This window comes from Larimichthys crocea, chromosome XII, assembly GCF_000972845.2.
Source record: "Larimichthys crocea isolate SSNF chromosome XII, L_crocea_2.0, whole genome shotgun sequence".
Lineage (NCBI taxonomy): Eukaryota > Metazoa > Chordata > Actinopteri > Sciaenidae > Larimichthys > Larimichthys crocea.
This window is the reverse complement of record NC_040022.1, coordinates 19588217-19600985: the sequence shown is the minus strand read 5'-3', so window position 1 is coordinate 19600985 and position 12769 is coordinate 19588217. Positions and strand designations below refer to the sequence as shown.

Here is a 12769-nt window from a genome sequence, read left to right as displayed (position 1 = left end):
TGGATTACTAAACGTTACGCAGGCAATTAGGAGCATAAATCAATGACAAATATTTATTAGAGGTAACACAAACAAAAAAACCCAAATGCAAACACATGCACAAACAAATGCAGAAATGTGAACAGCTGGCTACTTTATATCATTTATTTTTGATAGTGCAATGATTCAATGTGTGCTCCACTAACAGTAACATTAGAAAAAAGAATAAAAGGTGTCGAACTCAATGTGAAAATGCATCAACATGCACAAGAAATTAAACAAAAGGTGAAATCAGAATTATAGTACAGTCACATCAGCAGCTCCATTCATTTTTTGTTTTCCTCTACAAACAACGGCCTCAAATCCCCAAAGTGAGCTGTACGGTTTAAGCGTCTCATCCCGTCATTCCCCCGTTTTACACGATGTCGATCAGAAGGTGTCAGCATACAGAGGTGGGGGAGGAAGGAGCTCCAGCTCTGTGAAGTCAACCTCCTGTTCACTGTCATACAAAACACAGTGGGACATCACAGCTTATGAGCAGAATGCCAAAGAACCTGAAGTACTGCTTCTTTGGCTACGAACTCTCTGTGGATATAAATAAAGATCAAAACAGAGCAGGTGATTAGAAGGAAACTGTCGACACTTACGGATATGGAGGCTCCTCAACAGCACACAAGAAGTCTGGATAAAGATAAGCAGATACAAGTTTCACATCAACTTTGAAGTGTCTCTGCAATATGTCCTGCACAATGTCTCCAAGTTACAGGGATCAGATAAATGTGCGCCACTGGTTATTTTCCATTACAGTGAAGACGCCAGTGTTGAGACTGTAGCGTCTTTAGAAAGATTTGTAAGTACCCTCTCCTCTTAGCTCCACCATTATCAGTGAGAGTGACTAAGTGGTGACAACAGTGGAGTCATGGAAAAAATTAAATTTGTAAACTTACTTGGCGGCTCAGCACTTTTTTTTTTTTTTAGGATAGATAAAATGGAAAAAAAAAAAAGGTTTTTAATTTGAAAAAACATTTTATATCTTTAACAGATTAGGAATATGACATCAGTGGACTTCAAACTTTAATAGCTGAGGTAATGGATGAGAGAGAGTAATGTACTTTGTTGGGGTTGGTCCTCCACCGTCAAGGATGTCGTCAAATTCATCTTTGCTGTGTTGAAAGAAGATAGCCAGTTTCTGCAGCGCCTCATGTCTGGTCCTAAAGGCCGACGATAAGAAAACCGTTAGGAGTTGTTTTGCTGCTATAACCATTTCTTTTCATACTCATGAATGGCCTACAGGGGGCGGAGAGCACCTATACAATGTCATAATCCAATACAGTACCCCGAAAATAGTTTTTAATTATTATAATTATAAGCTTGTGATGAATATAATTCATGTCCAGGAAGGAATCCAGAGGTCAAAGGGGAGGTTAACACAGGGTAAGTGTAATGTGGAAGAAAAACTGCCTCACAATTACTGATTTACTGAAGGTACTTGGACCAGAACTGGCCTTTGTCTTATTTGAGGCGTTTGTAATAATTTCAGGTTCACTCTATAAAAATGTATAGGCTGCATGCATCCCAATGTATCAGTCCCTCTTTTTAGTAGAGAGATTGACAGGAATGCTGTCAGTGTGTCAAGTTGGCCAGAACTTAACATACGTGTAGGTGGGCACTGCTGATAGGCTTTGATCTGTTCATATAAGTGAGAGAGGAAGACTTCTGATGAGACTGTTTGGTGTAATGGTATTTAAGAGAATTGGACGAATTCCCTTGGAAAATGGGGAAAGAAAACTTGTTTGTTTGTGTAGAACTGAAATAAGTCAATTAATAAAATTAGATGATGGACCAAGTGAAATGGTTACTATACTGCTTGAAAAATAACTGAAACGATTAATTGTTTAGCAATAATGTGGCAAATGCTGCTTTCTTTTGTCGTACAATAGTAAACTGAAGATATTTGGGATTGAGACTGCTGATCAAACAACACTTTAATGTCTGAGAGATTATAGTTGCTGTTTGTCACTACTTTTTAGATTTTATGGAAGAAACATTTAGTAGATTAATCAACAAAATAATCTGTACATTTATTAAAAATGAAAACTCTTAATTGCACCCTTGTTTGGTGTAGTGAAGTGTCATCCAATAATATAGTGGACGACTCCAGAAAGATGTTACAGTCTAACAAAATAAGTAAGTACCACCCTCCAAGACCAATGTATAATGTTTCCACTTATAAAACCACTCCACGTAATGTTTTTCTTTGCAATGTTTATAGTTAGTTCCATGAAGAAATTTATAGGTTTGCACTTACATCATATAGTATATATACACACACACCGTCTCAAGAAGAGATGATGGAAGATTTATGCCCATATGGGTAAGCAGGATACACATGCCAAGGTATCTGCTTTGACACCTGTGTGTGTTTGAGACTTACTGTGTGTGTAGGTCCTCCAGGTTGGCATCGCTCAGAGTGTGCTGGGCGCTGACATAGCCACATGCTGTTAAAGCGAACACATGAAGGGCAGAGAGGCCGGTGGGTGGTCAGGTGAAGGAGGCATGGGGCCAAGTTATGTAAAGACAGTAAGACAGAGGAGGGAGGGAGTAAGGAAACAGCATGGTATAAGTGTACATCAAAGGATAGTTACATTCTGCTATACGTCAATGCATAACATAAAACAACCACTAAACCAGAAGGCTGAGGGGGCGTGGAGGAACATCTTCTGTTCTCATGTTTTAACTTCAAAAAAGGACAGAGTATAAAATGTACTCACACATGTCGGGCACTGAGGCAGTCTGCCGGGGAAAGCAACTGTACAGAATGAAGAGAAAGAAAATAATTAAATATAGTGTGAGCCACATATATTCAATTAAAATCTTTCAAAAGGAAATGACTCAAATGTACTCTTATGTGGTCAATGGTTTCTGTCATTCTTCTTGAAACCACAGTAAAGGACAGTAAACTTGTCAGTCTTACTGGCTTTCATTGGAGGGTGAGAGGGTCTCATCTTCACAGGCCCACTCCTCACTGTCATCTGTAACTGTGGAAATACAAATTAGCTCGATTAAGCACAAAGCGCACGCTGCCGATAGATGTTTGGCAGGGTAGAAACAGAAAGGCCTCAGCTTACATGGAATTCCTTTACAATCATAAAATAACACACGGCTGTCGAGCAAATGACGACTAGCGAAGTTATTTGAGCCAGGGTTTACGTTGTGTAATGCCGCGGGCTGGTTGCCAAACTGCGCAACTGTTCTCTGTCAGTTAACAAGTCCATACATTATATCAACCAGTTAACGCTGTATGTGCTTTCTTTATTAGGCTGCAGTGCTTTCTGTGATGATGAAGTAGCAAAAGCAAAGTCTGGGTTAGAGGAAGCCATAGAGCTCATTGTGTTTGCGCAGAGGCTATTGATACCTACAGCTGCTTGTTAGCACAGGTTGGCTAGAGGATCTGCAAAATAAAGAAAATAATTATTAATCATTAATTACTGATAGACTGGAAAGCAAAGGTCACAAGTCTTTTTTTTTTGATTTGTTTAATTGAGAAACCAGAATTTTTAAATCAGCTACTCTGTACCTGCTCCCAATGCTGATGGTGTCTCCTTCCAGGTTGCCTCCTCGTCCTGCTGCTTGCGCCTTCTTGCCAAGCTCCAGCATCTCCTTGATGTTTAGTTCCACATTCATGACCGAAATATAACCATCTGCAATACCCAGGACAGAGCGGTTAGCAACTAATGACTATGGGGTGTAAATGTAAAACTTTTTTTTTTTTCTTCAAAATAACATTTTCTGAAGATTTAAACTGCTCTCCGGTTCATAATCACAAACATCTAAACTCACACTTGTGGTTGGCGTCTCGAGCCAACCATTTGCCTTTGGGGCAGCTGGTGGTGCGAATGATGCTGACTGTGTCCCCGCTCTTCACTGGCAGGTCGTTCTTGCGAACCTTGCTAGCCACAATCACTCTGGCGTGGTACATGGGCTCCTCATCCCCAGTCACCTAGAGAACCACGCTTTTATCATTGACAAAGATTCTTATTGACATGTAGGATGTAATGTTTAAAAATACTCAAGACAGAAAAAGCCGCTTCACTAGAGGGAAGAAAGCCTTTCGATAATTTGATTGCCTGGCTTACTTTGAACTTCTTTTTCATTTCATTTTCTTTCTTCTCCCTTTCTTTTTGCTCTTTTTTCTCCCTCTCCAGACGCTGCTTCTCCCTCTTCTTCTGTTCTTTATGCTCTGCAGTGTTGGGGCTGTGGCGTTCTTTACTGAAAAACAAATCAGACAACAACAACAGTGGCAAAAAACTAGCTTATTTATCACACAGATGAAATGTACTAACTAGAATATAAAGAGAACCATATGTGATTAAAAATAAATAACCAAAACAACAAAAGCACTTTTCTATGTGAAAACAAACCTGCATATTTACACACCAATGAAAGAAGGGAGATGTGTAACATACCTGAAGACATGATTATGGGCTGCATGAGCATGTTCTCCTGATATGCTGCCCCTGCAGTTTAAATAACATAAGAGAAAAATCATCAACATGCCGATAAACAAGTGTCAATGAAAACACAGGAAATGTGTTTGAAAAAAAAAAAAAAAAAAAAAAAAAAAAAGACATACCATGGATGCCGTGGCCATGTGTTATATCCCGCCTCTTCCTTCTTGAGATAAGCACAGATGATTTTTAATTTACCACAGATTGTTCCAACGGAAATACAGATTGTGAAACAGAGCATTTCTTCAAAATAACCTAAAAGTATGATTAAAACATCAGTTACCGTAGGGTGGTGGTCAGCATATGGATCTGTAAAAAAAAAAAAAAAAGTTAAAGGAAGTTAAATAAAATTGAGAAATAAGTGTCTCTTATATTGGAAAACCCCCTGTATGAAGTCAATTTTCTTACTCTTCAGACCACCTTTACGTTTGCGCAAGTTGTGGCCCAAGATGGATTTGTTGATGTTCTCCACGTCCTCATATATATTATCGCATGCCTCATAGTAACTGTCCTGTTGATAGACACTAGACGGGAGAAAAACAATCAACACTGTACAAACAGGAAACATTGGATCAAAGTGGAATCGCGTGTATTTGAGAACTCACCTTGAATGTGCTTGAATCCCATCATCCGATGCTACGTGGTTACCATTTTCCATTTCCTGTACAGATGAGTGAGACTCAGCAGCACCCAAATCAGTCTCATCAGCTTGAGAGTTAGACTGAGGGTCTATGCTCAGCTCCTCGCTCTGAGACCACTGCTCTGGCATGGCACACTCTGAGAACTCCGAAATGTTTACGGGTTCTGGGAAGCTCTCTGGATCGAGCGGTATTATGTTTTGACTGCCAAGGTCCAGATCTTGGATGCCCGTGCTCATAAGGGGCTCCTCAGAATTCCACACTGGCAAGTCAGGTAGTGGATCCTCAAAATCAGTGCCCCCGCAGTCATATGGTACAGGAAGGTCAGTGTTGACCAAGTTTAAGGCCTCCAGTTCTAGTGCACCAATGTCAACAGCTTCACCCTCTGCTGTTTCAATCTCGGAATTCTCAAAGTCCGGAAATTCTGGAGCGTCTAGCACAGATGATGGGTGCTCAGTCTCTGGCTCTTCACTCGGTGCTCGGTTAAGACCTGGTGACACCTCTATAATAAGAAACCAAAATCAGCACATGAGCAGATGCTCAACCTTACCACAAATAAGTATAATGGGAACTGCAGTACGGCTAATACACAGTCGCTGATGTCCAAGTAAAACACAACTTTGTGTCGTCATATTCTTAAGTCTATGGCCGCTAAGGGGGGAAACATACGTCAAAAAAAAACAACGCAACTACGGAAATGGAAAACAAAGTTAACATACCGTTGACTGTGGGTAGGTGGTAACAGCTGAGGTCTACTAACGGAGGTCTGGTGGGCTTCGGTGGTAATGGCCCCAGTGACCTCAAGTCAGGCAGAGGCTTCTTTGGAGGAGCAGAGGGTGGATGAGGTTCATCAGTCTTGACAGCAGGAAGTTCAGCTTTATCCCTGCCAAACTGCTTATCCAACGCAAACTCTAGCCATTGGGAAATACATGAACGCATTAGAAAGGAGTCTGATGTAGACAAAAACATGTTGATCAGAGAGTATAACTTACTACGTGCAGAGGTGTTGGCTTTGAAGAAAGGCCGGGCTGAAATACAAGCCAGGTGTGGGAGACAAACCGGTGGGGGCGCGGGCAGCTCAGGCTCAACACTTGTAGTGTTTTTCGGCGATGAACGGAACACCTTGTCTTTTGATATGTAGTCAGGGGAACGCAAGCTCTTAGGTTTAGCAGAGATCAACATCTGCTTGCGTGAAAACTTCTTCTTGGCCCTCTCCAAGGTGCTAATAATTTTGTTGTCGGACTCTGCAGAAGGAGGTGTGATTGGTATGTCTGGGCTGGAGAGGGGGAACTCGGCAGTTGATTGGTCACTTTGGAGCGAAACCCCATCATCTGCGGTTTGTGTTTCCACAGAGGGCAACTCGCCAGGAGCACTGGAGGGTCTGGTGGTCAAATCAGCATACGTGGGCTCCTCTCCGTTTACTGCACTGACTTTTGATGCTTTGGCTGACTTGAAAGGAAGCAGCAAACCTTTCTTCTTGATTTTAGTTTGCGGGTGGACTTCTTTCCCCTGCTCTGGTTCCAGTTTGTGCTCCTTTTTGGCTGGCAGCTCTGTCTTTTGGTCTTTCACAGGCAGGACAGGAAGTACCAGCGGCATGTGTCGTTCTTTGAGGGACTGCTTTGTTGTGTCATCTCCATTAGCGAGCCAGGATGAGGGGGAGGTGTGCTGAGGCTGTGGTGGAAAGGAAATTGGTCGCTTGCCTCCAGATGCCTGCAGCCTGTCTCTGAAGATGACCCGAGGAAGCACTGGTGTCCTGTTTTCTACAGCGATATTAATACTGCTTACCACGGAGCTGCAGTGACCTCCAGGAGGAGGAAGGTGTTTGGGTTTTTCTGCAACAGCTGGTCGACCAGTTTTGGACTGAGCCAGGAGGGCATCTTCCTGAAACTTGGCCCTCAGAGCTTTGAAGTTCATCTGTCCCTCCAGAGAGAAAGAAAATCATAAATCATTAGATTAACAGAAATATTTATTACTTTCACAGAAAATATACTTGAAATGGTTCATCTATAGAGCAAAACCCCAAAGCTGACACAACATAATTTAAAGGTTGTTTTTTTCATAATTAATTACACAAACAACTAACCTAATAACCAAGAACAGTATTTAAAATGAATGAATAATTCAGTAAAGCCATAAAACATTATGATATAAACCAGCATTGGTAAGTCAAACTGTATTTATTATGGGGTAACAGCTAGCACAGGGCTACCTGCATACAGCTATCCTCTACCATGCCTGAAGCTAAACGCACTCTGAAAATAACCTTTAAAAGTTACCTCTTCCATCGTAGCTCTGTTTGTTCATCACTGTTCAGGTTTGAAAATTGGGAAAACAGTTCGAACTGAAACGACGCTGCAGGCTACGTCGATACATTAAGCGAGTTGTATCCTGCAGACGCTTTATGCTAAATCAAACAATTTGAACGCGCCGCCCCGTGAGACGTGAGGCGCACCTGCGTGCTGCGCGTGACCTAACGCCGTGCGCGTTCACGCTGCTTGATTGACAAATCAAAAGAGTGAGAGGTGGAACAAATCAGTTTGGGCTGGATTGCTGTGTTTGCGGGGGTGATGATGGGAAATCTGGGGTCATAGACCATTAAAAACAAAAATTCCGGACTGTGGTAAGAGCATGTGTTTACTCTTGATTAATCATTCACTGTGGTTGGTCAAGACTGCAGGGGCTGATCTCCCCACAGGATTACAACAGCTGTTTTGTGATGTTTCATTTTAATTTTTAAGGACGAGCTACTCATTTTCAGTATGGAGATATTTATTAATTTACCCCTGGCTTTATGCACACTGTATCTGTTTATCAGTTCTGGCCTTCTTGTGAATGCATCTAGGAGACCATGGACAACTGCTGGTAACAGGTGCAGTATTCTTTGCTTTACTAAATCTCACATTCGCTTGATAGCAGTGATTTAATATAGAGAAGAAGATTTCAGATGATAATGGTTGTTCTTTGGGTGGCAGTTGGGCTGGGATGAGGAGGGCCAGAGCTGTAAACAGACCTACACCCGTCAACTGTATTCTGGGGAGTTGGTCATCTTGGACTCCTTGTACCTCGTGCACAGACAAACAGGTAATTGTGTTTGTTTTTTTTCTCTATAAATTGCAATAAACCGCTCACTTAAAGATGTTGAATGAAACTTGTGATTTCAGTTTTTATTATGGGTTTCTCCAATATCTCCAAAACCACTGGGCAGCTTTTTTGCGAGGTAGCTCAGAGCAGTTCATTATAGATGAGATGATCAATAGGTCCAAAGGGAACAATGATTATACGGACTCAGCAGTCCTGCTCCAATAAGGTCAATAAAAGTGGGCTTTGGTTTTATAATGTAGTGACATTTTAAGCTTAGTGAAATGCATATCAAATGTTACGTAGCTACTTATATGGAATTGGGTGAATTTATATGATTTTAACTTCACCACTATAAACAAAATGCAATGCAGTGGCCTAGTTTTTCTGTATTTTTATATCTCAGTGATGATATGAGTGTGTCTGCATTTTAAGTGCTATTTTTTATTTATTCTCTGGCTCAGTTCCGTTTCCGAAACTTGGAGAGGCCCTCACAGTTTGGTGGCACAGAGTGCCTTGAAATGCTGTGGGAGAATCTGGCATGTCCGACAGCAACCACACAGTGCATGGTGCCAGATTACTGTGGAGACGGCTTCACCTGTGTAGAAACTGGCAAGTCTCATCAACGACCACTCAGGCGACACATTCTCAGTCTGTAGGTGCGATCTACAGTGCATGTAAATCTATGTGAGTGAGACTGTCACTCTGTCTGTCCAGGGCGATGCATCAGCCAGTCCCTTCGCTGTAATGGAGAGCCAGACTGTGATGATTTTTCTGATGAAGACAACTGTGAAAGCGTTAACCAGAGAGAAGACAAGTGTTCCACCCTGCTGCCAATCCCTGGTGCTGATCGTGGCACTCAGGGGTAAATACTGCATAGCTCCGATTGCTGTTACTGCTATTATTCACCTTTTTCCGCTTGATTTATGTCACATTATCACTTGAAAGGTTTTAAAGGCAATGCAAAGACATATTCTATGTTCATACTTAATAACTAATCTGAATTATTCCACTTTGCCCAGCTACAACATCTTGACTGGAGAATTTGTGGATCATGTAGTTGACCCAAAGTACTATGGAGGAATGTGTGAATATGTCTATAATGGTGACTGGAGGAAATTCGCCTATGACTCATTCTGTGAGAACCTGCACTACACTGAAGAATACAAGAACTATAGGAAACCTTACAACTACCATACCTACCATTTTGTGGTATTGTAATGTTGTGATTCATTACATTTTCTGTCACTTAACAAATGGGCTGCTTGAACTAAGACATTTTGAAGGTTTAACATTTAAAGGTTAACCTGTTACAGGCCGAGGCTACGTCACATGGCTCTCAGGAATACTATGAAGATATGACGAGCATGCTGGAAGCGAGGAAAGAAATGAGTTCTGTCAATGCTGGCATCACAGTTGGGGTCTATGTTTATGCAGCGGGAATGAGTGGAAGTAAGAAATCGGAGTTTTTGAGCAACATAACGAAGTATAACAACCAGGTATGATCTCTTGACCCACAGGTGAACATGTTTCACGTGGTAGCAAGTGCAATTTTATTTAACGCATTAAATGCATGATTATAGAATGAGATTTTGCCACAGTCAGTGAAAATATTGATGCCACTTTGTCTGTCCATTGAAGCACTAGCAGCCAGTTAGCTTAGCTTAACATAAAAACTTGAAACAGGAAACAGCTAGCCTGGCTCTAAATGTAACATAAGCTACTTTTTGTACACATTAAAAAACTTGAATGTGTTTATAAGTGAGGCGGATTTTGTTACATTTGGACAAAAACAAGGCTAGCTGTCGCCCCCTCTTTTCAGTCTTTATGCAAAGCTAAGCTAAGCTAACGATCTCCAAACTTTCTCATCACACTCTTACCTAAAGAGTGTCTGTGGCCAAAAGAAAGAACATTATTTGGTATAAAATTATTATTACATAACATTATTTGGTTACATTTTTCAGATTTTCTTTTTTAAAATTATTATTGTAACATTTCTATCTCTGAAAAATCCCTTCACTCTATAAGAACTGTGTTTCTGTCCCCAGGATTTAGGGTTCGTTAGGCTTTGGTCCAAAGTTCAAACGGCCCACTTCAAGATGAGAAGTAATAACTTGATGCTTCATGAAGATTTCTACCTTTCACTCATGGAGCTCCCTGAGCAGTACAACTTTGGGATGTACTCACACTTCTTCAAAACATTTGGCACCCACTATGTCACAGAGGGGACAATGGGAGGAACCCTCGAATATGTTGTAGTTATCAACAAAACATCTATGTCAGAATCAAGTACTGTGGACTTTCCAGTTCGTTAGTCAGTATCATACAATAGGATATGTAATGTGAAGTAATCGTTGTTTAATTCTCTTCCCTGACTCTCACAGAGCTTGAAGCTAAACAAGTTGAGAAGTGCATTGGTGCCGCTGTTGGTCTAACCTTTCCCCTCGACAACGTTGCGTCAGTAGATCTCAAAGTGGGTGTGAATCCATGCGAGAAAGAAGGAAGCTTTGATCAAGGTGAGACATCAGAATTCTGTTGCTGTGGCTAACCCAACCTTAAGTCTAATCCCTAATCAGTTTTGATTTATTTGTGATTACAGTGTGTCTAATTTCCAATCAGTTGACAATAAGATGATTTGTTGCAGCATTGTGTTATCAGCTTGTATTACAAATGTGTTTTTTTTAATGTAGGCAAAGGCACCCATTCAGCTTTGATTGAGGATGTTGTTACTCTGGTGAAAGGAGGGGTCACATACAGCAGCAGTGGCCTGTTGGCTATTAGGAACCCTGAGACCTACAGAAACTGGGGAGCGTCCCTCAAATACAACCCAGTACTCATCGAATATGAGGTAATTTACTGGTTCTTAAACAGAAGAAAAACAAAACGAGGTCCAAGTTACAACCTCACACTGAATTTGTGCCTTTGCTGATGTGGTCACCTTCTCTTCTTGTCTTTGTCCTTCCTTGCCCTCTGACCCAGATCATGCCAATTTATGAGCTTGTGCGACTCAGCACAGCTGCTGACCATGTAGGTGCTCGATTGGCCAACATGCAGAGGGCCTGGGATGAGTATCTGCAGCAGTTCAACACCTGTCGCTGCAGACCCTGCAGACACAACGGGATCCCAGTCCTGACGGGAAACTCCTGTAAATGCATCTGTAAATTATCCTACCATGGAGATGCCTGTGAAGAGACTCTTAGAAGAGGTAAGACATTTGTCTTTAGTAGTGGTGATTGCAGTAAATACATTTAAATAATTTCTTGAATATGAATAGTTTGACATTTAGGAGTATATGCTTTTTCTCTTTCTTGCTGGGAGTTATCTTATATATGTTGGGAATTTGAAGCTAAGAACAGGAGATAATTAGCTTAGCTTAGCTTAGCTTAGCTTAGCTTAGCTTAGCTTAGCGTAAAGACTCAAAGCGGGAGGAAAGATTGGGCCTGTCTTTATCATAAGATTACCAGCGCCCCTAAAGATTAGTAATTAAGATTTTATGCCTTGTTTGTTTAATCCACCAAAAGTGTTAAATCAACAAGCTTCGTCGCTGGGTGCAATGAGTATTGAGTGTGAAGTTGCCAGGCAACCAGCCTTCAGACACCAGAAAGTCACAATGCCCAAGATCAGCACATAAAAAAAACTGTTTATTGTTTTTACACTGTGATTTTTGTACAAATTAAACAAAAAAAACTATCATGTATTTGTTATATTGAGGCTAGCTAGTTGTTTCCTCCTGCTTCCCATGTTTGTGCAAACATGGGTTCGCCCAGGGCGCAAATGTGGCCAGAACCGGCGCTGGTATTAGCTGTTAAACACATAGTCATTATCATTAATATTTTCAGTGTAATAATTAACTGACGTGTTTGGTAATTCCTTTAACCTGGATCTGTTCCGACTTTTTTGCCATTTGACTGCCTGAATACAAATGTAAACCTCTTGTGAAATATCAAAGAATATAATGTAGTAATGGCAGCATGAAGACGTATGCTTTTTTAAAATTCTACATCCTTCTATTAACACCATCTTAAAATTGTCTTAATTTTACTCCACAGATGCCAAGACAGATGGGTCTTGGTCGTGCTGGGGGGCCTGGTCATCCTGTACATCAGGGAGGAAGACTCGGACAAGAACCTGTAATAATCCAGCACCTGACGGGGGCGGAGCACCCTGCCTGGGCTCCTCCTCACAGACTCACCGCTGTTAATTTACATCTTCTTCAGACTCAGATTATTGCTAATTCAGAATAATTCAGAATAGTCTTTTTCAGTGAGTAAAACTGCTTGTTCACAACAGTTTTGTTAATGTCTAAAACATTAAATAAAATCTATGTTACTTATCAGGACACTCTGTATGACATACTGTATTTCAAAGTAAGAATAAGTGTATGCTGTGCAGATGTGGCTGTGTGTGTTAATGTTTTTGTGTCTGAACTTCAAGCACAGTCTGTCCATTTGAGATGCTGATGATTTCAGGTCAGACATACATGCTATGATGCTACACATGATTTAACATTGTTAATAAAATATTCATTGACGTTATTCCATACTATATGTCAGTCATTATTTATCC

General features: G+C 41.0%; 2 protein-coding genes across 7 annotated transcripts; one reads left to right on the top strand and one right to left on the bottom strand.

Annotated features, from left to right (window-relative positions):
- Positions 1–130: 130 nt before the first annotated feature.
- Positions 131–7612, bottom strand: si:ch211-188c16.1 (FYN binding protein 2). Of its 6 annotated transcripts, none has more exons than XM_027284911.1 (19): positions 7402–7612; positions 6118–7048; positions 5845–6036; positions 5093–5627; positions 4896–5011; positions 4771–4796; positions 4613–4653; positions 4446–4496; positions 4116–4248; positions 3820–3979; positions 3557–3680; positions 3399–3430; positions 2954–3011; positions 2751–2788; positions 2414–2477; positions 1092–1190; positions 927–940; positions 627–660; positions 131–478 (listed from the first exon to the last, which is right to left on the bottom strand). In XM_027284911.1, the coding sequence occupies exons 1-19, from the start codon at positions 7408–7410 to the stop codon at positions 409–411; spliced, it is 2727 nt and encodes a 908-aa protein (XP_027140712.1). In that variant the 5' UTR covers positions 7411–7612; the 3' UTR covers positions 131–408. The 6 variants fall into 6 exon arrangements, with proteins under 6 accessions (XP_027140712.1, XP_019128847.1, XP_019128845.1 ...); XM_019273302.2 differs by having other exon boundaries at positions 2954–3017; positions 4613–4650; XM_019273300.2 differs by having other exon boundaries at positions 2954–3017; positions 7402–7611.
- Positions 7613–7778: 166 nt separating this feature from the next.
- On the top strand, positions 7779–12738 carry c8a (complement component 8, alpha polypeptide). Its single transcript, XM_010748068.3, has 11 exons — positions 7779–7994; positions 8098–8206; positions 8668–8815; positions 8921–9068; positions 9226–9415; positions 9520–9702; positions 10252–10492; positions 10588–10719; positions 10894–11051; positions 11183–11408; positions 12253–12738. The coding sequence occupies exons 1-11, from the start codon at positions 7885–7887 to the stop codon at positions 12402–12404; spliced, it is 1797 nt and encodes a 598-aa protein (XP_010746370.3). The 5' UTR covers positions 7779–7884; the 3' UTR covers positions 12405–12738.
- Positions 12739–12769: the final 31 nt, after the last annotated feature.

Excerpts from the sequence above, each read along its gene's own strand:
- si:ch211-188c16.1 (XM_019273300.2), bottom strand. Across the intron at positions 2,789-2,953 it reads TCACCCTCCAATGAAAGCCA|TTGCTTTCCCCGGCAGACTG; the intron begins GTAAGACTGACA and ends CATTCTGTACAG. Across the intron at positions 1,191-2,413 it reads CTGGAGGACCTACACACACA|GACCAGACATGAGGCGCTGC; the intron begins GTAAGTCTCAAA and ends GTCGGCCTTTAG.
- c8a (XM_010748068.3), top strand. The coding sequence starts at position 7,885 with ATGGAGATATTTATTAATTTACCCCTGGCTTTATGCACACTGTATCTG. Across the intron at positions 8,207-8,667 it reads CCTCGTGCACAGACAAACAG|TTCCGTTTCCGAAACTTGGA; the intron begins GTAATTGTGTTT and ends TCTCTGGCTCAG. Across the intron at positions 10,493-10,587 it reads AACATCTATGTCAGAATCAA|AGCTTGAAGCTAAACAAGTT; the intron begins GTACTGTGGACT and ends TGACTCTCACAG.